Genomic DNA, 22,319 nt, shown 5'->3' with positions numbered 1-22,319 from the left:
GATGAAGTTTTGTACGATTCACTAAAAGTAACCAGTTCTAGGAATTTAGACAAAAACTTACTCAAAAATCAAAACTTGTATCTTGTTGTGAAGCATCACTGGCAGTTTAACACCAGCTTGAACACGCTGCCGTGTTACAGCCGTTTGCAAAAGGCAAGCATATCATGAAACACTTTGATGCTTTCAGCTGAAATTAACTTTCATTAACTCACCAAAAACCCAGAGTCCCGTTCAGGCGGTTTGACAGTGAACCCGTTCCCTCGCCTTGTTGTCACACACCGCATCAGTTTGAGTCAACCTTTGCTCTCCACATAGGCTAACGTTATCAAACTGATAACGGAAACTAATAAAGAGTATCTGTAGAGTTCGCAGAGAAAGGAAACGTACCGTGCTCTTTATTTGGTGGGACAACACCGCGTCTCCAACACAAGCAGTTCAATATTGTGTCACAGCAGTTTGTGTAGCCTGCGGGCGAAGAAGCACGATGTCACATCAAACAGAACCAACACGGATATGCGGGGTGTGTCTGTGCCTGTTTTCTGCCCAGATGCATCATGGGACTTGGAGTACGTGTGCTTACTGTTACGCATACAGCGTGTAATTAGCCACATGCTACATGTTTAAAGCGCTTCCATGCCTTTAAGCATGTAGACACTGTCAAACCTAACCTTTTCAAACTAGGCATAAAAATGAGAAAGTAGTGTGACTTAAATGACTTTAATCACGCCATGCTGTGGTACTACAGGGCTGAAGGTTTCAGAAGCTGCGTATCTGCTGGGATTTAAGCATAAAACCAGGTTACATAGAGTGATCTGTTACAGAGAAAATATCAGTTGTTCTATTTAAAAATGGTTCAAGAGGTGACTGTTGAGCTCAAAGGAAGGCAACAGCCTAATTCTAATATTCAGTCGTTACACCTGAAGTATATAGAAGTATGTGTGTGTGTGTGTTTACTTACTTTACCTGCTGTTAAACACTAAACAGCAGGTAAAGTAAGTATTGAACACATCACCAGTTATCATCAATGATCCAAGAAATGCTGTCACATAGTGCAAATCCATATCAGCTGGTTCAGTCCCAACTGATAAAGCCTGTAAAATGATGTCTCATTACCAAGGTGTCACACAAATATCTCATGGGTAAAACCAAAGAGCTTCTGCAACACACTTGTGGCCGTATTGTTGCAAAAAGTACCAATGGCACTGGTTATAGAAGAATTTCTAAACTAATAATTATTTTAATTATTTTATTATAATTATTATTTTACCATAAATCGGGTCACAGCCAGGTGTTCCCTGCAAGATTACAAGCAGAACAGTGAAAAGAAATATCAGAATAGTTGTACAAGAGCCAAGGACCACATGTGGAGAGCTACAGAAAGACCTGGGATCAGCAGGTACAGCTGTTTCAATGCAATCAACCGCCATAGCTTCTTGTATGCATGCCTACCATGCAAGAAAATAACCATGTGGAAGCATGCTCAAAGTTTGCAGAACAACATTTTGACAACCCTGGAAAATAAAGGAGAATATATTCTGGTCGGATGAATTCCTTTTCAATCTCAACAAAGTTGAACTTTTTGGAAGCTGTGATACACTTTTGAAGGTCAAAAGCATATCACTGTTAAACACCAACAGTGGCATTTGGAGGTGGTGAACATCATGATGCGGTGCTGTTTTTCAGCATACAGTATTGGTACGCCTCACATAACTGAAGGCAGGATAAATGGAAACATTTACAGGGACATTCTTGATGAAAATATGCTCCCATCTACCAGGATGATGAAGATGACACGAGTGTGGATTGTTCAGCAAGACAGTGATCCCAAATACACAGCCAGGTGTTGGTGGAATTGAACTCAGGACCTTCTTGCTCTAAGGCAATAGTGTGCCACCATGCTGCCCACCTTCAATATGTATATTTAACAAATATTTAGGACAGCTTTCTTCCATTTGCACAATATCTCTAAATTTAAATTCATCCCTCTGATGATCTCTCCTCCTCACTCAGCATCACTCTGATTAGGTGGATGTTGAAAAACTAGTTCATGCATTTATTACTTCCAGGCTGGACGACTGTAATTCATTATTATCAGGAAGTCCTAAAAACTCCCTGAAAAGCCTTCAGCTAATCCAAAATGCTGCAGCAAGAGTCCTGACAGGGACTAGAAAGAGAGAGCAGATTTCTCCTGTTTTGGCTTCCTGTTAAATCCAGGATTCAAAATCCTGCTCCTCACATACAAGGTCTTAAATAATCAGGCCCCATCATGGGGGCTTTCCATGATGCACTGAGTGTTTTCCACTCACTATTTGTTTTGCACAACTCTCTCCACTTCAGTATTGGTTATTATTAATCTCTTGCTCTCTTCCACAACGTGTCTTTATCCCTTTTTTTCCCTGAGCCTGGCTGTGCTGGAAGCTTCTTTCTGTTAACATAGTGTTTTTACTTCCCCTTGTCATCAAAGTGCTTCAAAGGGGGGTTGTATTGTTTGCTGATTGTTGTCATGTCATGAATATATTGATTGTTGGGGTATTCTCTGTTTGCTTTGTGTTATTCTAGGATCTTTACCTTACAATATAAAGCCCTTGAGGCAACGGTTGTTGTGATTTGGTGCTAACTGAATAAAATTAAAAAGAAACTAAATATTTTTTGGATGTTTGTTTTTCTGCTAAAAACTATTTTTTATCTTTATTATTATGGTAGCTGCTCTGTTGGAAGTGTGTCAGCAGTAATATCCCCAGCGCATAGCCTCAGCCACTAAAAACACGCTGACGGGATGATGTCGTTTTTGCAGTCAGTATCTATGGGAACCGACACAAATCCAAAGTTCAGTTATCCAAATGTTGTATATCCTTCTCCCAGCAGGAGAGAAAAACTCATCATGAAGCTGAGGATATTTTGTTTGTTTGTTTTTGTTTGTTTAGGAAAGTTAGAAAAACAAAGTGTGAAAAAAAGAACAATTGCATAACTGTGGGGATTGAAGAAAAGGGGATTTGGACCCTCGGACAAGGAGTGATCCCAGAAGAGCCCATGTGGGAACTGGATAGGTCAATACATTTTGGGGGATGTAAATAGTTTTAAATTAATTTGTCATACAGGGAGTGCAGAATTATTAGGCAAATGAGTATTTTGTCCACATCATCCTCTTCATGCATGTTGTCTTACTCCAAGCTGTAGAGGCTCGAAAGCCTACTACCAATTAAGCATATTAGGTGATGTGCATCTCTGTAATGAGAAGGGGTGTGGTCTAATGACATCAACACCCTATATCAGGTGTGCATAATTATTAGGCAACGTTCTTTCCTTTGGCAAAATGGGTCAAAAGAAGGACTTGACAGGCTCAGAAAAGTCAAAAATAGTGAGATATCTTGCAGAGGGATGCAGCAGTCTCAAAATTGCAAAGCTTCTGAAGCGTGATCATCGAACAATCAAGCGTTTCATTCAAAATAGTCAACAGGCGTGTGGAAAAACCAAGGCGCCAAATAACTGCCCATGAACTGAGAAAAGTCAAGCGTGCAGCTGCCAAGATGCCACTTGCCACCAGTTTGGCCATATTTCAGAGCTGCAACATCACTGGAGTGCCCAAAAGCACAAGGTGTACAATACTCAGAGACATGGCCAAGGTAAGAAAGGCTGAAAGACGACCACCACTGAACAAGACACACAAGCTGAAACGTCAAGACTGGGCCAAGAAATATCTCAAGATTGGTTTTTCTAAGGTTTTATGGACTGATGAAATGAGAATGAGTCTTGATGGGCCAGATGGAAGGGCCCGTGGCTGGATTGGTAAAGGGCAGAGAGCTCCAGTCCGACTCAGACGCCAGCAAGGTGGAGGTGGAGTACTGGTTTGGGCTGGTATCATCAAAGATGAGCTTGTGGGGCCTTTTCGGTTGAGGATGGAGTCAAGCTCAACTCCCAGTCCTACTGCCAGTTTCTGGAAGACACCTTCTTCAAGCAGTGGTACAGGAAGAAGTCTGCATCCTTCAAGAAAAACATGATTTTCATGCAGGACAATGCTCCATCACACGCGTCCAAGTACTCCACAGCGTGGCTGCAAGAAAGGGTATAAAAGAAGAAAAACTAATGACATGGCCTCCTTGTTCACCTGATCTGAACCCCATTGAGAACCTGTGGTCCATCATCAAATGTGAGATTTACAAGGAGGGAAAACAGTACACCTCTCTGAACAGTGTCTGGGAGGCTGTGGTTGCTGCTGCACGCAATGTTGATGGTGAACAGATCAAAACACTGACAGAATCCATGGATGGCAGGCTTTTGAGTGTCCTTGCAAAGAAAGGTGGCTATATTGGTCGCTGATTTGTTTTTGAATGTCAGAAATGTATATTTGTGAATGTGGAGATGTTATATTGGTGTCACTGGTAAAAATAAATAATTGAAATGGGTATATATTTGTTTTTTGTTAAGTTGCCTAATAATTACGCACAGTAATAGTCACCTGCACACACAGATATCCCCCTAAAATAGCTAAAACTAAAAACAAACTAAAAACTACTTCCAAAAACATTCAGCTTTGATATTAATGAGTTTTTTGGGTTCATTGAGAACATGGTTGTTGTTCAATAATAAAATTATTCCTCAAAAATACAACTTGCCTAATAATTCTGCACTCCCTGTATGTCACATGTCAGAGTCCTCTCAATATTACACATAAAATTAAAGCAAATACCAAGTTCACACAGAAGAATTAGTGACCAGCAGCAGCTCTCATTCGAACGCAGCAGATTTGGAAAGACCCAGAAAGTCAAACAATACATGGAGCCCAGTTTACAAAAAGAGGGGAAAAGTCAAGAAGATGCATCACCCGACCTCATTCTAGTTAGAAGAAAACGAGGAACCGTCAGGAATGCACGGGAACGTTGTCCCTGTGGCAGACTGGCTACTGTTTAGATGGAGGTTGTTTCAAAAGGACCATGTTGGAGATCTGAGCAAGCAGAACTCTATAGAAATTGGAATTAAGCCAGGATAAGATTTCCTTCTAGGAGGAAGATTAAAGATCCTTGGTCAACAGGTGGATGAAGAATGAAAACACTCAAATCTATTCAGTCTTTCAGAGCCATCGAGTCAGATTGAGAAGGGGTGTGAGATTTGATTATTTTGGTTTTTTTAAAAACACTTCAGAAAAGAAGTAATCAAGGTTTTAAAAGACCAGACAAGCGAAAAGCGAATATCTCTGGATCAGATGGTTTAGACGCTTACATGTTTATGCATTAAGAAAGAAAAAGCTTGGAAGAGAGGCTCTGAAGAACTCTGTCATTGTTATGAAGGGGGAAATGAACCTTAGCATTAATGGTACTGAAGGAATTTACTGTCCTGCTATCTTCAAACAGGGGATATCCAGCCTCCACAGCTGATGTGAGTGAGGAACATCTGCTCTATGACGATGACGACGTCCCTGACATCTGTTTCCCATAAAAGGGAGTTCACAGTGATTACCTGAGTAGGAAACTGTAAAGAAACACTCAGAGAATATATCATTTAATAAAATGATTTATACTGTGTCTATTGTGACTGACAAACACGAGTATCAAAGAAAATAAAAAGGGAAACAACATATTTCTATATAACGGAGTCAAAAGAGATTGTGTTAAAATAGATATTCATGTGTGACTGAGCTCATGATGAATCCAGTCGAAGTATAAAAGCATAAATTGAATGAAACATGAAGGAAAATATACTTATATGTGATTTAATATTCATGTGTGATGGAATTAATTGTAAAACATAGAAAAGGAGAAATGTATTCAAGTGTTTTTAATGTTTAAACTATGTTTTAAATCATGTTGAAGTAAGGTCACATAGAGAGAAGATGATAGAATGTAACTGGACATCGAGTGATTGGATTATAACAAAAATGACTGAATCTCTTCAGCATCGATGTACAGCTAACAGATCATCTGCAGAGGTTTATTTGAAGAGTTTCAGTCAGGTTTCAGAGCTCATCACAGCACAGAAACAGCTTTAGTGAAGGTTACAAATGATCTTCTTATGGCCTCTGACAGTGGACTCATCTCTGTGCTTGTCCTGCTAGACCTCAGTGCAGCGTTCGATACTGTCGACCATAATATCCTATTAGAGCGATTAGAACATGCTGTAGGTATTACAGGTACTGCGCTGCAGTGGTTTGTATCATATCTATCTAATAGACTCCAGTTTGTGCATGTAAATGGAGAGTCCTCTTCACACACTGAGGTTAATTATGGATTAATTAAGGTCTGGGAAGTGCTTCCGCTCCCTTAAGGCCAAAACAGAGAGATTGAGGAGGAGTTTCTTCCCCCAGGCTATTCGGGCCCTAAACCAGATGTTATGCTTCCCTTAGATCAGCGGTCCCCAACCTTTTTTGCGCCACGGACCGGTTTATGCCCGACAATATTTTCATGGACCGGCCTTTAAGGTGTCGCGGATAAATACAACAAAAAGGGACCGCTGCCTTAGACAGTATCATCAGAAGACATAGCATACATTTTCACTGCTATGAGGTTATTGTACTCAGCCCTGAAAAGCTTAGAAATATGGTATCTAAGCAGATTCTTACCCTGGATGGCATTACCTCGGCCTCCAGTAACGCTGTGAGGAACCTTGGAGTCATTTTTGACCAGGACATGTCCTTCAATGCACATATTAAAAAAATATGTAAGACTGCGTTCTTCCATTTGTGCAACATCTCTATAATTAGAAATATCTAATTTCTATTCGATTCAATTATGATTGACTCCAGGATGCCAGCAAAGTCTTTGCCAGCGGGCGATGGTGTGCCGGGGGAGTCTGCCAGGCGACAGCTTCTTGATGACGGCGACTCATTGACCGGGGAAGATGCGCTCTCGGCCTTCTTCATAACTATACCATCGAAGCACCGGTCGATGAAATCTTGGAGAGCGTCTAAACTCTCCCTCCAGGGTGTTGGAGATGATTAAACAGATGTGGTTAGTTATATGACAATTGATTAATATATTGATTAGTATATTTGGTAAACTTGAAGCGTGAAAGAACGTTTGTAAAATTCTAAGCTACCATTCACTTTCTTTCCGCCACATCTCCGGTGTCTGACGTCACCTACAACATGAGTCACTTACCTTTCCCGTCACTTAGCTCCCTTGCTGATCTGTTTATAAAAAACTAGTTCATGCATTAATTACTTCTAGGCTGAACTATTATAATTCATTATTATCAGGATGTCCTAAAAACTCCATGAAAAGCCTTCAGTTAATCCCCGGGTTGATGGCACTCAGGCAAAACCACCAAAGGAGTCCAAAGGGGCCGGGTACTCTGAACCATTGTTCACTGCATGGGCGCAGACGATGGCTAGGACCTGTTACCCGACCCACCGGTGCAGGAAACAGGCCCTCTTGTCCACTGGGAGGAACCCCAATGTACAGAAGGTGGGCGGAGTCAATGCTGATAAAGTTAAAGCCATTTCTTTGGCTTGGTGGCCATTGTTTTAGTGGGTGTTTCTCAGAGCCAACAAGGACATGTGGAAAGTGAACCGTACTTTGAAATGCCCTGTTTGTGTGTCACCAAATACAATTTTAATATTTTTTCGTGATTGAATCTTCAGATATCTGTTCAGTTTGTCAAGATAGAGCCTTTTTGCAAAAGTGCTTCGATGATTTCGGAGATGTCTGTTCAGCCCAGTCTCACGGCAAAGCGTGTAATCGATCCGCTCGCCTTATAAACGCTCGAGCTTGGTGTTTCCGTCACGTAGTAACTGTTAGGTTTAACTGTGCCAGGCTTGTTAGACATGATGAAACACATACAGACTTCTGGATGTTCAACCAATATTTTTATTGTAAATATTAATCATGAGGGTAAATGGGTAGGCCCGCTGCTCCCTCAGAGCCCTGTACACCACGGAGCGAGGTCAGCATATCCAGGATATCTTTCTGTTATCTGGATTCACTGACCCTAACACTGGGACCAGGATAAACGGTCACACGAAGTTATCGGCTCTCTAAGTTCACCCAAGATTTCCCAGCGCGGTCACATGAAAGCGCTGGCAGCATCAAACTAATCTAACAGTCGTCTATGAATCTAATTCACAGGTCATATCCATGTTCTTTTATCATCCTTATTACTGCCAACTATTCCAGAGAGAGTCTGCAATATAAAGAACATAAAAATACAGCAGTCAAACACAACACTGCTGTGAAAGAGACGAACGCTCCAGTTTGTCAGATCAGAGTGGAATGAATGTGGTTGGTTGAACAGATGTTTGTGATGTGTTATCTGCATTTCCATCAGCGTAAGAGACTCAGCAGCAGATAAGAATAAATGATAATAACATTTATACTTTTAATAAATCACCAAATTAATACACGCATGTTCCCATGACAATGCAATGCTGTGTTTGCGCAGTGATTTTAGCTCATTTAACACGCAGTCCTCCATCATTCCCCCGTTTTAAACACTTAAAACATGCTGCAAATAAAAGACTGAGTGAAATCGTGGCACTTCCAGCTGATTTGGAACAGAAACGTTCAAACCTGCTGCGACTGTTTGAGTTTGTATTCTCTCAGCTGCAGACTTGCTGCTGTTTAAAAGTTTGAGAGCAAAGATTAGTAAGTAAGTAAAATGTTATTTATATAGCATCTTTCTAGACACAATTACAAAGTGCTGCACATAGGACAACAAAAAAAGATATATAAAACATAAAACAGGCAAAAATGAACCCAAAGCAATTGTAAAAAGGTGCGTTTTGACTTGTTTTTTTTAAAAAGAGACAACTGAGTCCACAGATCTTAAGCTTTTTTGAGGGAGTTCCACAGTCTGGGGGCCACTGTGGCAAAAGCTCTGTCTCTCTTAGTTCTTATCTTAGTGTGTTGTGTAGCAAGTAGGCCCTGATCAGATGATCTCAGGGACCTGCTGGGACATGGGCCTGTAGAAGATCAGAGATGTAAGCTGGTGCTTGTCCATGCAAAGAAGTCAAAACCAGGATCTTAAAATGGACTCTGAATTCAATAGGAAGCCAGTGTAACTGAGATAGCAACGGCGTCACATGTGAAAGATTAGATATAATTAGATTAGATTAGATTAGACATAAAAACAAACGTCACACATGGGCTCAGTCTCTGTACACAATATGAGGTCAGCAATTACAGAGTGTGTGTCCTGTTTCAACATTAAATGTGTCGGATGGTTTGCAGCCATCTGGCAGTTTTTCATCAGCACCATGCTGGAAGCTGCACACTGATGAACGACTGACTTTTACTTTCAAAGAGACATGAAGGGTACATCCCAGAGTCTGACCTGCGTCGACCCACCTGCTTAGTGTCTGTGGTTACCATGGTTACTGCAGAAGCTGCTGTGAATTAAACAGCTGGCATTGCATTAACCTACCAGCGATGTGAGTGTTTATGTTTTTCAATACAAAAGAAATGAAATATTTAATGAATTAATTCACATTTTAATTAATTAATGAAACATTTAATTAATAATTTAATGGCGTATTGAATGAATTCATTTTGTTACTCCTGGCCCTCCATAAGGTAGCTGAACAAGGACTTCTTAGTTGAAGCTAAGATGACTAGATATAGTTTGAATTAATACAGCTATGTTGGTTGCACATAAGTCAGTTTTTTCATTTGAAGTAAAGTGTTTCTAACTTAACTGAATTTGGTGGAAACTGTTGACATAGGTTGAAATTGTTAAATGTTGTCATTGTGTTACTTAAATTTGTAAGTCTTGGTTCAAACTGTATGATCAAAGACATTCCTTTGTTTCTGACTCCCTCCCCAGCCAGTCTGTTGGTGGGGGAGGCTGCAGTGTTTTATTATAGGCACATCCTAGGTCAGACCTTCCCAAAGTGTGGGGGCTGCCATGGCAGGGGGGGTGCGGGATGAAAAGGGGGGAAAAAAACAAAACGCTTGGACACTGCTAGCACCGAGCACCCACAGAAACGCAAAGCAGGAGATGAAGCATCGCTGAATATGTTTCCAAACCAACTTCATTCTAAGACAAAGACTAAAAAACATGGTGAAGCAAATCTTCCCTCTGTCTCTCTTCCACAGCATGTCTTTAATCTTTCTTCACCCCAACCAATCACAGCAGATGGCCCCGCCCCTCCCTGAGCCTGGTTCTGTCGGAGGTTTCTTCCTGTTAAAAGGGAGTTTTTCCTTCCCACTGTCGCCAAAGTGCTGCTCATAGGGGGTCATATGATTGTTGGGTTTTTCTCTGTATCTATGAAGCGCCTTGAGGCGACTTTTGTTGTGATTTGGCGCTATATAAATAAAATTGAATTGAATTGAAACATCAACTGCTGATTGCCTATCACTTACACTCATTACATCCACAGAAAGCTGGAGTTGAAGTGTCAAGTGCATCAAGAGTTCCTCTTGAGGTTCTGAAAGATGACATTTCTCTGCCTATCAAACAGATGCATACTGACATGACAGAAGTAAACATGACTAAAAGTGCAGACTATAGAGGGATCAACTACAGAAATAGAATGATAGTTATCTGTGGTTTTACTGATGGGCTACCTGGATTTGGAGAGATAATAAGAATATGTGTTGTTCAGGGTACAATGAATTTCATTGTCAGCAAGTTTTCGTCTTGGTTTAGGGAGCACTACCGGGCCTTTGAACTGCAACCATGTACAAGTGACAAAATGTCCCTGATAACATATGATGAACTGGCAGAGAAGTACCCATCAAATGACTACTTCATTGGTCCCCTTCGAATGGTTACATTGAAAAGATATCCTTACATCAAAAGCACATAATGAATATGTGAGTAAACAGCTCTAATTAATAGCTTACTCAATATGCACTTTAATCTCACTGGCATAAGCACCTTCAGTAGCACCTGGCTTTATTGTGATGTTCAGCCACTAACTCCCTGTGACTTGTTGAATCTAACAGTCTGTTAGGCCCATCCGTACATCTTCTAGACAAGAAAACCGTTAATCTGTGTTTTTGTTGAGATTAGTCAGAATTTTTCTCAGTTCTCTCTTAAGTACCGTTGTGAAACATTATGTTGACATCTCAATTTTAATGCTTTCAATTTTATACATAGTTACTGGATTTATGTTCATGTATATATATATTTTCTTTTATATATATATATATATATATATATATATATATATATATAAAACACCCAGCACGCCCCTGCGGGCGGTTTATCCTTCAAGCTCGGGTCCTCTACCAGAGGCCTGGGAGCTTGAGCGTCCTGCAGTATCTTAGCTGTTCCCAGGACTGCGCTCTTCTGGACAGAGATCTCCGATGTTATTCCCGGGATCTGCTGGAGCCACTCGCCTAGCTTGGGAGTCACCGCACCTAGTGCTCCGATTACCACGGGGACCACCGTTACCTTCACCCTCCACATCCTCTCGAGCTCTTCTCTGAGCCCTTGGTATTTCTCCAGCTTCTCGTGTTCCTTCTTTTCCTCTTTTCCTCGACATTTTGCTGCAACGTTTTAAAGAGCCAGAAAGTAAATAAGCAGCAGACAGAAATGAGGCAGGTGGAATCTTCTTGCGTTTCACGCATGTGCAGGACTGGAACGTAAGCGCTTTTAGCCGTTTCAATGTGGACGCACAACTCTGTGAAAACGACTAAAAATGCTAGTGTGTACGCGGAGCGTTTTCAGATGAAAATGCCGTTTTCAAACCTATCCGGGCTAGTGTGGACGTAGCCTCAGTTGGTCGGCACAGACTTTCAGGCAGGAGGTGGACACACCGTCAGATCCTGGTGCAGGTAGGAGGTCAGAGGTGAGGGAGTGAGGGCTGCAGGTAGTGTTTTAATCTAGGTGTGAGGTGAAGGTGAGCAAATGGAAGGTGTGAATCATTGTCTACTGTTAAAAATGTTATCCAAACCCACCTGGAGCTTTTGAAAGACACGGTGAAAAACATCAGCTTCGATCGAGTCATTCGTCTGGGAGAACATCCTCCGAGGTGGATTCTCCAGCAGCTCTTCTGCTCCTCATTTCGGGGAAATCAGCAGGAGGGTTTTTATGCCAGCGCCACCTGTCACTCTTCTCCAGTCTGTCCTGCTACCCCTGGTGGTAACTTGGCCTCTTTGTGTGCCGCACGGACATCGGAGTGCAGTCGGGACACTTTCCCTGTGACTGTCCTCTGATGGAGGTCGGTCAGGTGTTCTGTGTCTTTGGCCTTCCGACACCTTCCCCCAGAAACTCACACTCAAGACACGTGAGCTTGACACAGCGACTGGGGAGACAGGACTGACAAACCACAAGAGAAGATGAGACGCAGAGGGAGGGAGGACTATCATCAGTAAGAAGCAAAGAGCTAGAAACTAAACACAAACTAAATGATCTAATAAAAACTCACAATTACAAGAAGACCAAACATAAGCAACTTTATTTACTTAGAATATAATTTTAGCCTGATTTACAATTCAATTCAATTCAATTTTATTTATATAGCGCCAAATCACAACAAAAGTCGCCTCAAGGCGCTTCATAGATACAGAGAAAAACCCAACAATCAGATGACCCCCTATGAACAAGCACTTTGGTGACAGTGGGAAGGAAAAACTCCCTTTTAACAGGAAGAAACCTCCGGCAGAACCAGGCTCAGGGAGGGGCGGGGCCATCTGCTGTGATTGGTTGGGGTGAGAGAAGGAAGACAGGATAAAGACATGCTGTGGAAGAGAGACAGAGGTTAATAACAGATATGATTCAATGCAGAGAGGTCTGTTAACACATAGTGAGTGAAGAAGAAACACCCAGTGCATCATGGGAATCCCCAGCAGCATAACTAAGGGAGGATTCAGGGTCACCTGGTCCAGCCCTAACTATATGCTTTAGCAAAAAGGAAAGTTTGAAGCCTGATCTTGAAAGTAGAGATAGTGTCTGTCTCCTGAATCCAAACTGGAAGCTGGTTCCACAGAAGAGGGGCCTGAAAACTGAAGGCTCTGCCTCCCATTCTACTTTTAAATACTCTAGGAACAACAAGTAGGCCTGCAGAGCGAGAGCGAAGTGCTCTAATAGGGTGATATGGTACTACATACACATAACGTAACATCCATAACATAAACCCTGGGACCCTGGGCCATGACATGGGAGGCTGGCCACTGGCATATATTCTGGGGATGACCAGTGAATAAATTTACAAAGTACATTATGTATTTGGTATTCTTATATGTGTATGTTATCTTATAACCTTTCCAGTGTGACAGTTTTCTAAAAATTGGTAAGATCTCACTTCTCAGAACTAATACTACATTGTACAATAAAGATCCACCCAGGTATCTTACCTTCATAATTGTATTGGATCACTCTTAGCCAGCTTCACGTTCTGCCCTAACTAATACTGTTGACAAGCCTGGTACATATAAATGACACATTATTCTCTCTCATCTGTTTAAACAAGTTTAAAAACTCCCCAAAGATTGATTCTGTTCATCTGGACGTTTTCAGTGGGAGAAACGTTTCATCATCATCCAGGTGACTTCTTCAGTCTCAGCTGACTGCAGGTTTCAATCTTATAAACAGTACATTTGCATAATGACTGAAACCAGCTCAGTGAAGGAACAATGGGCTGGGAGGTCAGTTCCTTGGTCATAATTAAAGTCAATTCTCATGACCATTGATTTATACATCGGGGAAACCAAACAACCAAAGTGGATGGAATAACACAGAAGAGCCACCTCGTCAGGCCAGGACTCTGCAGTCTATGCACACCTACAGGCCAGTGGACACTCTTTCAATGATGAGGATGTAACATCCTGGACAGGGAGGAACGCTGGTTTGAGGGCGGAGTCAAGGAGGCCGTTTACGTGAAAAGGGAAAGACCATCTCTGAATCGAGGAGGGGGCCTAAGGGTCCATCTGTCACCATCTTACAATGCTGTGATTGCAGCCATTCCCCAACTCTCTGTGAATGGTACTCATGAACATTGATCAGTGGTTGTTGATCAGTTGTCATCAATGAAGAATTTGCATATTAATGATCAAGGAACTGACCTGAAACCTGCAGTCAGCTGAGACTGAAGAAGTCACCTGGATGAGTGACGAAACGTTTCTCCCACTGAAAACGTCCAGATGAACAGAATCAACTTTTGGGGATTTACTTACCTGGATGATTGAGCGTGCATCCAGAAAGTTTAACAATTATAAATATGTGTTTAGTCTCACGGATGGTGCCAGCCTACTGTTAAGATCCCAGTTACCTCTGTACAGAAGTCTGGACCGGCTATCCGCTCAAAGTGTCCAAGTCTCTGATCCTAGATGTATTACCACAATGCATTAACAGAAACTGATTTAAGCCACTGGTGGGGGGATTCACCCAGCACTAACTACCTCTGTCTGAACGCCTACCTCAGATATTGCTCAAATTGTGCAATCACACGATTTGAGCAATATCTCGTTCGATCACGGGATTTTAATACTGCATTTTTTTTCATATCTTGACTGGTGTATCAGAAGTCTTATTTGAGTAGTTCTTCTTCTGTCAGCATTTACTTTTCTGTCAGAAATGAGTCTTCTAACACTACCCCCTTGACCTGTGGTATACCTCAGGGTTCCAAGCTGCATATAATGCTGTTTTCATTGTGTATGAAAACATTTTCATTGCATTAAAATGCACACTTGAGTGTATATTTTAAAAACCACTTTCACACTGATGACACTCAGATATACAGCCTCTAAAACCAGGCACCACCACCAGTGGTGCCTACTCATTCACCTTCTGCCTGGCTGAGGTTGAATCCTGGCTCTTAGTTTTAGTTTTAGACATTCAATTCAATTTTATTTATATAGCGCCAAATCATAACATACAGTGGGGCAAAAAAGTATTTAGTCAGCCACCGATTGTGCAAGTTCCCCCACTTAAAATGATGACAGAGGTCAGTAATTTGCACCAGAGGTACACTTCAACTGTGAGAGACAGAATGTGAAAAAAAAAATCCATGAATCCACATGGTAGGATTTGTAAAGAATTTATTGGTAAATCAGGGTGGAAAATAAGTATTTGGTCACCTCAAACAAGGAAAATCTCTGGCTCTCACAGACCTGTAACGTCTTCTGTAAGAAGCTTTTCTGTCCCCCACTCGTTACCTGTATGAATGGCACCTGTTTGAACTCATCATCTGTATAAAAGACACCTGTCCACAGCCTCAAACAGTCAGACTCCAAACTCCGCCATGGCCAAGACCAAAGAGCTTTCGAAGGACACCAGGAAAAGTATTGTAGACCTGCACCAGACTGGGAAGAGTGAATCTACAATAGGCAAGCAGCTTGGTGTGAAAAAATCAACTGTGGGAGCAATCATCTGAAAATGGAAGACATACAAGACCACTGATAATCTCCCTCGATCTGGGGCTCCACGCAAGATCTCATCCCGTGGGGTCAAAATGATCATGAGAACGGTGAGCAAAGATCCCAGAACCACACGGGGGGACCTGGTGAATGACCTGCAGAGAGCTGGGACCAAAGTAACAAAGGTCACCATCAGTAACACACTACAACGGCAGGGAATCAAATCCCGCAGTGCCAGACGTGTTCCGCTGCTGAAGCCAGTGCATGTCCAGGCCCGTCTGAAGTTTGCCAGAGAGCACATGGATGATACAGCAGAGGATTGGGAGAATGTCATGTGGTCAGATGAAACCAAAGTAGAACTTTTTGGTATAAACTCAACTCGTCGTGTTTGGAGGAAGAAGAATACTGAGTTGCATCCCAAGAACACCATACCTACTGTGAAGCATGGGGGTGGAAACATCATGCTATGGGGCTGTTTTTCTGCCAAGGGGACAGGACGACTGATCCGTGTTAAGGACAGAATGAATGGGGCCATGTATCGTGAGATTTTGAGCCAAAACCTCCTTCCATCAGTGAGAACTTTGAAGATGAAACGAGGCTGGGTCTTCCAACATGACAATGATCCAAAACACACCGCCCGGGCAACAAAGGAGTGGCTCCGTAAGAAGCATTTGAAAGTCCTGGAGTGGCCTAGCCAGTCTCCAGACCTCAACCCCATAGAAAATCTGTGGCGGGAGTTGAAAGTCCGTGTTGCTCGGCGACAGCCCCAAAACATCACTGCTCTCGAGAAGATCTGCATGGAGGAATGGGCCAAAATACCAGCTACTGTGTGTGCAAACCTGGTAAAGACCTATAGTAAACGTTTGACCTCTGTTATTGCCAACAAAGGTTATGTTACAAAGTATTGAGTTATTGACCAAATACTTATTTTCCACCCTGATTTACCAATAAATTCTTTACAAATCCTACCATGTGGATTCATGGATTTTTTTTCACATTCTGTCTCTCACAGTTGAAGTGTACCTCTGGTGCAAATTACTGACCTCTGTCATCATTTTAGGTGGGGGAACTTGCACAATCGGTGGCTGACTAAATACTTTTTTGCCCCACTGTAAGTCGCCTCAAGGCGACTTACAGTGGCGCTTCATAGATACAGAGAAAAACCCAACAATCATATGACCCCCTATGAGCAAGCACTTTGGCGACAGTGGGAAGGAAAAACTCCCTTTTAACAGGAAGAAACCTCCGGCAGAACCAGGCTCAGGGAGGGGCGGGGCCATCTGCTGCGACTGGATGGGGTGAGAGAAGGAAGACAGGATAAAGACATGCTGTGGAAGAGAGACAGAGGTTAATAACAGATATGATTCAAATGTATCCCATTCGTCTATAAGAACTACACTTTCCACCACCCACTCAGATTTTAATGTCCTGACACTTGCTCTGTGGTTTGTGACTGGATTAAGGTTTGACAACTATCGCGTTTACCTTTTTTGAAAACAGTGTAGACATTGGATTTATTTGTTCAGTGTGTTGAAGTCCAGTGTATACTGAAAGGTAAACCCACAGGCAATATAAGCTATTCTTGCTTTTAAATTTTGATTTATATAAAAAAATGATTAAAACACATGTGTACAACTCTTTATATACCCTTAGTCATTTTTTATATAATTTGTAGCGTTTATATTTTATTTTTATTACAGTATCACTATTATAGAAACTACAATAGCAGCCAGTCATAAGTTGTTTGTCTTTATTGATGTGCAGCAAATATTTGCATATTTAAATGAGAGCACTTGATTTCTTTTCTGAGCCTGCAAACACATAAACTCAAACATGTCAGAGTTTGTGAAATTATAATGTGAACACACACATGTTGATTAACATATTCTTTTAATAAATAATATTGTCATGAAAAACATAAACACCGAATAACAGCTTGTGTACATTTGAACAGTGCATGTTCATATTTTTTCTTTATATCATTACATGGACCAGTCAAACCAAAGATCAGCACATTATGCAAAAGAAGATGAAATTTAATTTAGTATAGGTGGGCAGGCAACTTACAAGAACACCAAAAAAGTTCTGATAACAAGGTAATTACTTGATAAGGTTGGACGGATGAGGGACTGGGGTGTCATAACTCTCCTAGTCCATGAAGCCACCGTATCTCTTCTGTAGCTCACCACCGTTCTCCGAAGCTCGTTTCATCACCCCTTCATTCTTGCTGTCCACCAGCCACTCAGGCCTACCCACACGCCTCATGAACCCTCCATAGCGTTTCTTGAGGCCTCGGCCTAACACTGCCTCTAGCAGGTCACCCTGCGCAACCTCCCCTTCAGCCCGACGCATGAAACCTCCATACCTCTTTACTACCTCACCTCCCTGATCTACCCCGTTATTGCTACGCCCAATTTCTGTATTAAGGAACTTTAGGATGTCCAGGTGGAGGTTTTCTTCATCATTCTGGTTTCTGGTTTCCTCTAGTGAGCCCTCTGTAGAGGATGAGCGGCGAGACATGAAGCCACCATAGCGTTTCATGAATCCACCATACTTCTTGGACATTTGTTGTTCTGGTGATCTTGCAAACTCATCATCAGTGTTCAGGGTTCCTTCTGCTTCCTGCGCCCCCTGTGCATTGGGGTAAGCATCCATTGGAATACGGCCTTCCTCTTCCAGCAGTAAGTCCTGGCACAGGCGTAGCTTCTGGCTGTCCAACCCACCATCACACTGAGTAGAGCATGTCTGAAAAAAAAAAAATCAAAATTGCTATCAAGTCTTTCATAAATGCAATAGCTTCCAAGTACAACTCGCTGTTTTATCCAGTTCAGTATTCATTTGAATCAGTTTTCAGCTTGAGCTGGACACTATAAATGACTGCTTCATTTAGAAGTCCATGCTGAACCATCTTTCTTCAAAAACATCAATAAACTATCAATAATGATGAACAACTGTTCAAATGTTTCTGTCTTCCTTTATAATCAGAAGTTATATTCAGGCTCTATACTACTCATAAAGCTAATACCTCTTACACAGCTCTTTTTCTGTCCTTTTTAATAACATAAGTGACAATGATACATTTTCATTTTGTAAAGTACCACGACAACTTCTAGACATCAGAAAAGTATTTATGGAAAGTGTATTTTTAAAAGGTCAGGTATAATAAGACCCATTATTGACTTTTAGATCTGTTCCAAGATTTTTCTTTTCTTGTTATTTTTTATTTATTTGTCCTGTTTTTAGCCACAAGATTCCCATTAAGTTCTTGTCCTGGTCAAGAGGGCAGCATAAGCAATTAAAATTTCTAAAAAGAAAAGAAACAAAAGTAAATTTTAAGAGAACAACAGCATGCAATATCCACACCAAATTCCACCTGAAGTCCAAGATTTTGTAACAGCAACATCTGCTCAGGGCAGCACATAAAGCTCTGAGGACATGCTGGACACATGTTGAATAATCTGAGTGTTAGTGGCAATCTGACCCCTGAGCAAAGTTGCTGGTAAGAAGACAGGTTACCGAACAATTTCTTGGCAATATATAGCAACAGTTTATTTTCTGAATGAAAGCTAGAGCCTGAGCTTGTTGCACATGTTATATATTATATGTGATAAGACTGTGATCACTAAATGTAACAGTTTCTCTATTTCCAATTCAGTTTGTGCTTGTTTGGAAGAATTGAAATAGAAAAGAATTTCATATTGTTTTACTTTTTTGTCACAGACAAATGATAATAATATAAGAATGAATGATTTTCAGTCTTCCCTTAATGGTTTATTCTGCTGTTACTGTTGTTTTATTTCCCCTCTTCATTAAACCATGACACTGTTACCTAATGAAATGTTACTGAACCTGAAGAGAGGCTGACACAAACAGACACACAAAGACACAAACTGTGTCACGATAAGACAGCAAAGGCATAAACTCAACAGTGCAGAGAAACAATCAACAAGAACACATTACAACGGGTCCACGGTCTTAGCGATTGCTTTAACTACTGACAATACATTTTCCACAAGACGTCTCATCTGTTCCTCACCTGTCATAAGTGTAGCAGATACATCTAATATAAACCTGCTTAAGTTATGAATTCATTCAACTCCAAGCGAAGGAACATAGTCATAATAAATGCAACTGCTGGGCCCTTGAGCTGCACACTGTGAGGATAATCTGCACGTAACCTCTTGGTATGATTGGATTTCACTTCGTAGAGTCATCACAAATATGTTGACTCGAAAAAAATGTTCGATAGCATGTAGGGAGAATTTGTGCCTCGGTTAGTTTTCAGTGCTGTTTGCTTTTGAAGACTGAAAATTGAACTGGGAATATATTAGAATATATTAGCACCTAATACATATTTATCCATTTTCCTCTAAAGACAATAATGTACATTATATGTATATATATGCACACATACATTTGTTATAATATAAAAACAGTGTAAGTGCCTCTTCAAAATGTAAGGTTCTGTAATTCAGATCTCAATAGATACCAATAACATTCAGAGAATGAAGTAAGTAAGAAGTAATTTAAATATACTAAACGCACTGATAATTAATTAAATGATTTGAAATTCTTTCACATGTAAAATATGATATGGAGTAGTCTTCTTAGAATATGAAACAATGCAAAATATATGTTCCAAACATAGAGTTTTTATTTCTCTGGTCAATATTTTAACTTGTCTGTGTCTCAACATGAAGCACGCAAGGCTGAAATCTGTAACTGCATATGCTGCATACTCAAAGTGATTGAAACATCAGCGTCTGAATTATTTCAGTTTTGAGAAAAACCTAAAACAAATATACAAATATATATACAAATATTAGACAAATATAAAACACGAAGAGTGCGAGGTCTTAAATGGAAAGAAAAGGCAGGGAAACGATAAAATGCATTTGCAGTTTGAAGAACTCGAATGCCAGATCAATATTATAGCCATCAACAGATCTTGCAAGTGGCATTTGAAAGGGAAAAGGGAGGCGTGAAAAGAGGAAAAGACTAAATCAAATCAAGGAGCGAGAATAACATAATATACAGAAAAAATGGCATGGGTTGAAATCCCACAGAGATTACAGTTACGACTGTTGTCTAATTTGGTATAACTGAGTCTACAAATGTGAAAAGGAAAGCTATGGAAACTAGAAGGGAAATAAAAACGGAAAACAGGCGGAAATGTAGTTAGTAAAGAAAAAAACGGCATAGAAAACTGAACAGAAAAGAATAAAGTACAAAAGAATAGCAAAGGCAAGAAGTTGTGTCGTAATGTGTTCGCTGAACACTGTAAATGTCACTTTACATGTTTTTTATGAACTATGACAAAATGAACTGCTTTCAGGGGAGAAGAAAAACTGACTAATGGCTTGTATAAAAAGTACAATCCGACTGACCGTGGACAGACGGCACAGTGCCACTGTCAACTTACTGATTACAATTCATGAATTATTCATTTGTCTCTTTTTAAGAAATATAAACAAAACAATATATAGTGACATTACCATTGATGAGAAACCAGACTGTTGTCCCAGCAGATGGTATACGCAAAGTGCACACTCCTTCCCGCAGTCTGTTCCAACCACAAGTGACACACAAACGCCCAGAACCATCATCCACATGCAACTGCTGTATGCGAGGGAAGCCATGGTCTAAGTACGGAAATGAGGGGAGAGAGGAAAAAATTTATTTTAAAATTAATCATTTTCAGACAAATGTTCAACTGAGTACCAAGTACACGACTGATACTACTGGTTGTAACGAACTAGTAGCAATTTATAATGCCACCTTTTATGAGCAGTGACAATTAAAAAATATTTTTAAAAAATGTGGCAAATACGTAACGCAAACTGTGAGAGTTCCCCAAAGGGAGTGCGCCTTCAGGTGATGTGCCTTATTCTCTATGATTTATTACTAGCTGTAGATATAGTGGGTAGTATAAGCACCGGTGCATCACTTTAAAAAAAGTATTCGCTATCTTACCTCTGCTTTACTTTAACAGAAAATAAAGCCGCTCGGAGATTTCCTCGTCCTGTGCCCTTGGGAGTAGCGGCGGGCTGTGAAACTGGACTGGCTCAAGTCTGTGCACTCAATATATCTGCGCGCAGCTCCGTGAGCGGCAGGCTGTGGGAAGAGTGGCCACGGTTCAGCCAATCAACAAAAGACATACACACTGCTTGGTCGCTCCTCTAATCGGCGCTGTATCTTCCGTCTGCTGACAATGACAGAAGTGCAGTGTGTCGCCTTTTAGCGAGAAAAACAAATACCATTACTATCATCAATTTAAAGAGCTGGGTGCAGTGCTGTGTCCGGATGCGCTGCGGGGTGTTAAAGTAGTTGGTGGCAACGACGTCACTGTATAATAAGACAGAAAACGTAAGAGGCGTTTGGCACGACCTGAACCCCACCCTCCATAACGATCACCACTCAGTCAGATTTGGAGGTGCAGTGCTGGCACAAATAAATGCGTAGAATAGTCTCAGTTTGTTGCTCTATTTGTTTTTTCTACAGGTACATGACATTCAAATGGAATAATTCAGTTATTTAGTTCAATATAAAGTACGGGAGGGTTAATTTAAATAACACTGTACACATCAAACAACACATAACGATTTTTCACCACTTTACTACATAATTCTGGATAATTCATGAAAAGTTTTGTAATATTCATATACTAAAACAGACAGTGAACAAAGTGACCTAGTCTGTTACACAATCCCCATTTCCCACTTAATCTCCTTCACACAGATAGCTGTTATCATTGCTTCATGCAGGACGTTTTTTAATTAAAAAAGGCGTTCTGCTAACATTACCAAGGCACTTCACTGTTCCAGCACTTATTTGTTCAGAACAACAGGCTCAATAAAGATATCCCAGCATCAACTGCGTGTTGTGTCTGTGTGTGTGCACATGTGTGAATGCACACAACATTTGCATATTGCTTCCTTATGGGAAACTGCAGTGCAAATGATAAACATTCATCCAATTTTATTAACACACAATTTCCAAGTACAAGAAGCTGGCGAGGAACTTGTGGAGTGGTCTCGAAGAAATCACCTCTTTCTGAATATCAGCAAGACAAAAGACATGGTGGTTGAC

The 22,319-nt window shown here is 40.9% G+C and overlaps 2 protein-coding genes across 4 annotated transcripts in view; both read right to left on the bottom strand.

Moving 5' to 3' along the window:
- Positions 1-436, bottom strand: part of LOC146648787 (epidermal retinol dehydrogenase 2-like) — a 31,320-nt gene extending 30,884 nt beyond the window's left edge. For 2 of the 3 annotated variants that reach the window (XM_085388725.1, XM_085388727.1), the window contains exon 1: positions 388-436. The gene's annotated coding sequence lies outside the window, so the exon portion shown is untranslated. Of the gene's footprint in view, positions 1-212 lie in introns of all 3 variants that reach the window. The other variant, XM_085388726.1, reaches the window with a different exon arrangement.
- Positions 437-16,984: 16,548 nt separating this feature from the next.
- On the bottom strand, positions 16,985-21,539 carry LOC146648786 (proenkephalin-A-like). The gene is made up of 3 exons (XM_085389504.1): positions 21,204-21,539; positions 20,726-20,872; positions 16,985-17,975 (listed from the first exon to the last, which is right to left on the bottom strand). Exons 2-3 carry the CDS (start codon positions 20,867-20,869, stop codon positions 17,379-17,381), a joined length of 741 nt encoding a protein of 246 aa, XP_085245630.1. The 5' UTR covers positions 20,870-20,872; positions 21,204-21,539; the 3' UTR covers positions 16,985-17,378.
- Between the last annotated feature and the right edge of the window lie 780 nt (positions 21,540-22,319).

Source organism: Rhamphochromis longiceps, linkage group LG18 (genome assembly GCF_057381845.1).
Source record: "Rhamphochromis longiceps isolate RC_006_pf linkage group LG18, R_longiceps_female_GT1.1, whole genome shotgun sequence".
NCBI classification, from domain to species: Eukaryota; Metazoa; Chordata; class Actinopteri; order Cichliformes; family Cichlidae; genus Rhamphochromis; species Rhamphochromis longiceps.
The sequence above is the reverse complement of the archived record's forward strand: the minus strand, read 5'-3'. Positions and strand labels throughout refer to the sequence as shown.

What these genes read in the sequence shown, in the direction of transcription:
- LOC146648786 (XM_085389504.1), bottom strand. Translation starts at nt 20,869, where the DNA reads ATGGCTTCCCTCGCATACAGCAGTTGCATGTGGATGATGGTTCTGGGC. An exon ending in AGTCTGGTTTCTCATCAATG is followed by an intron (nt 17,976 to 20,725) that starts GTAATGTCACTA and finishes TTTTTTTTTCAG; the next exon opens with ACATGCTCTACTCAGTGTGA.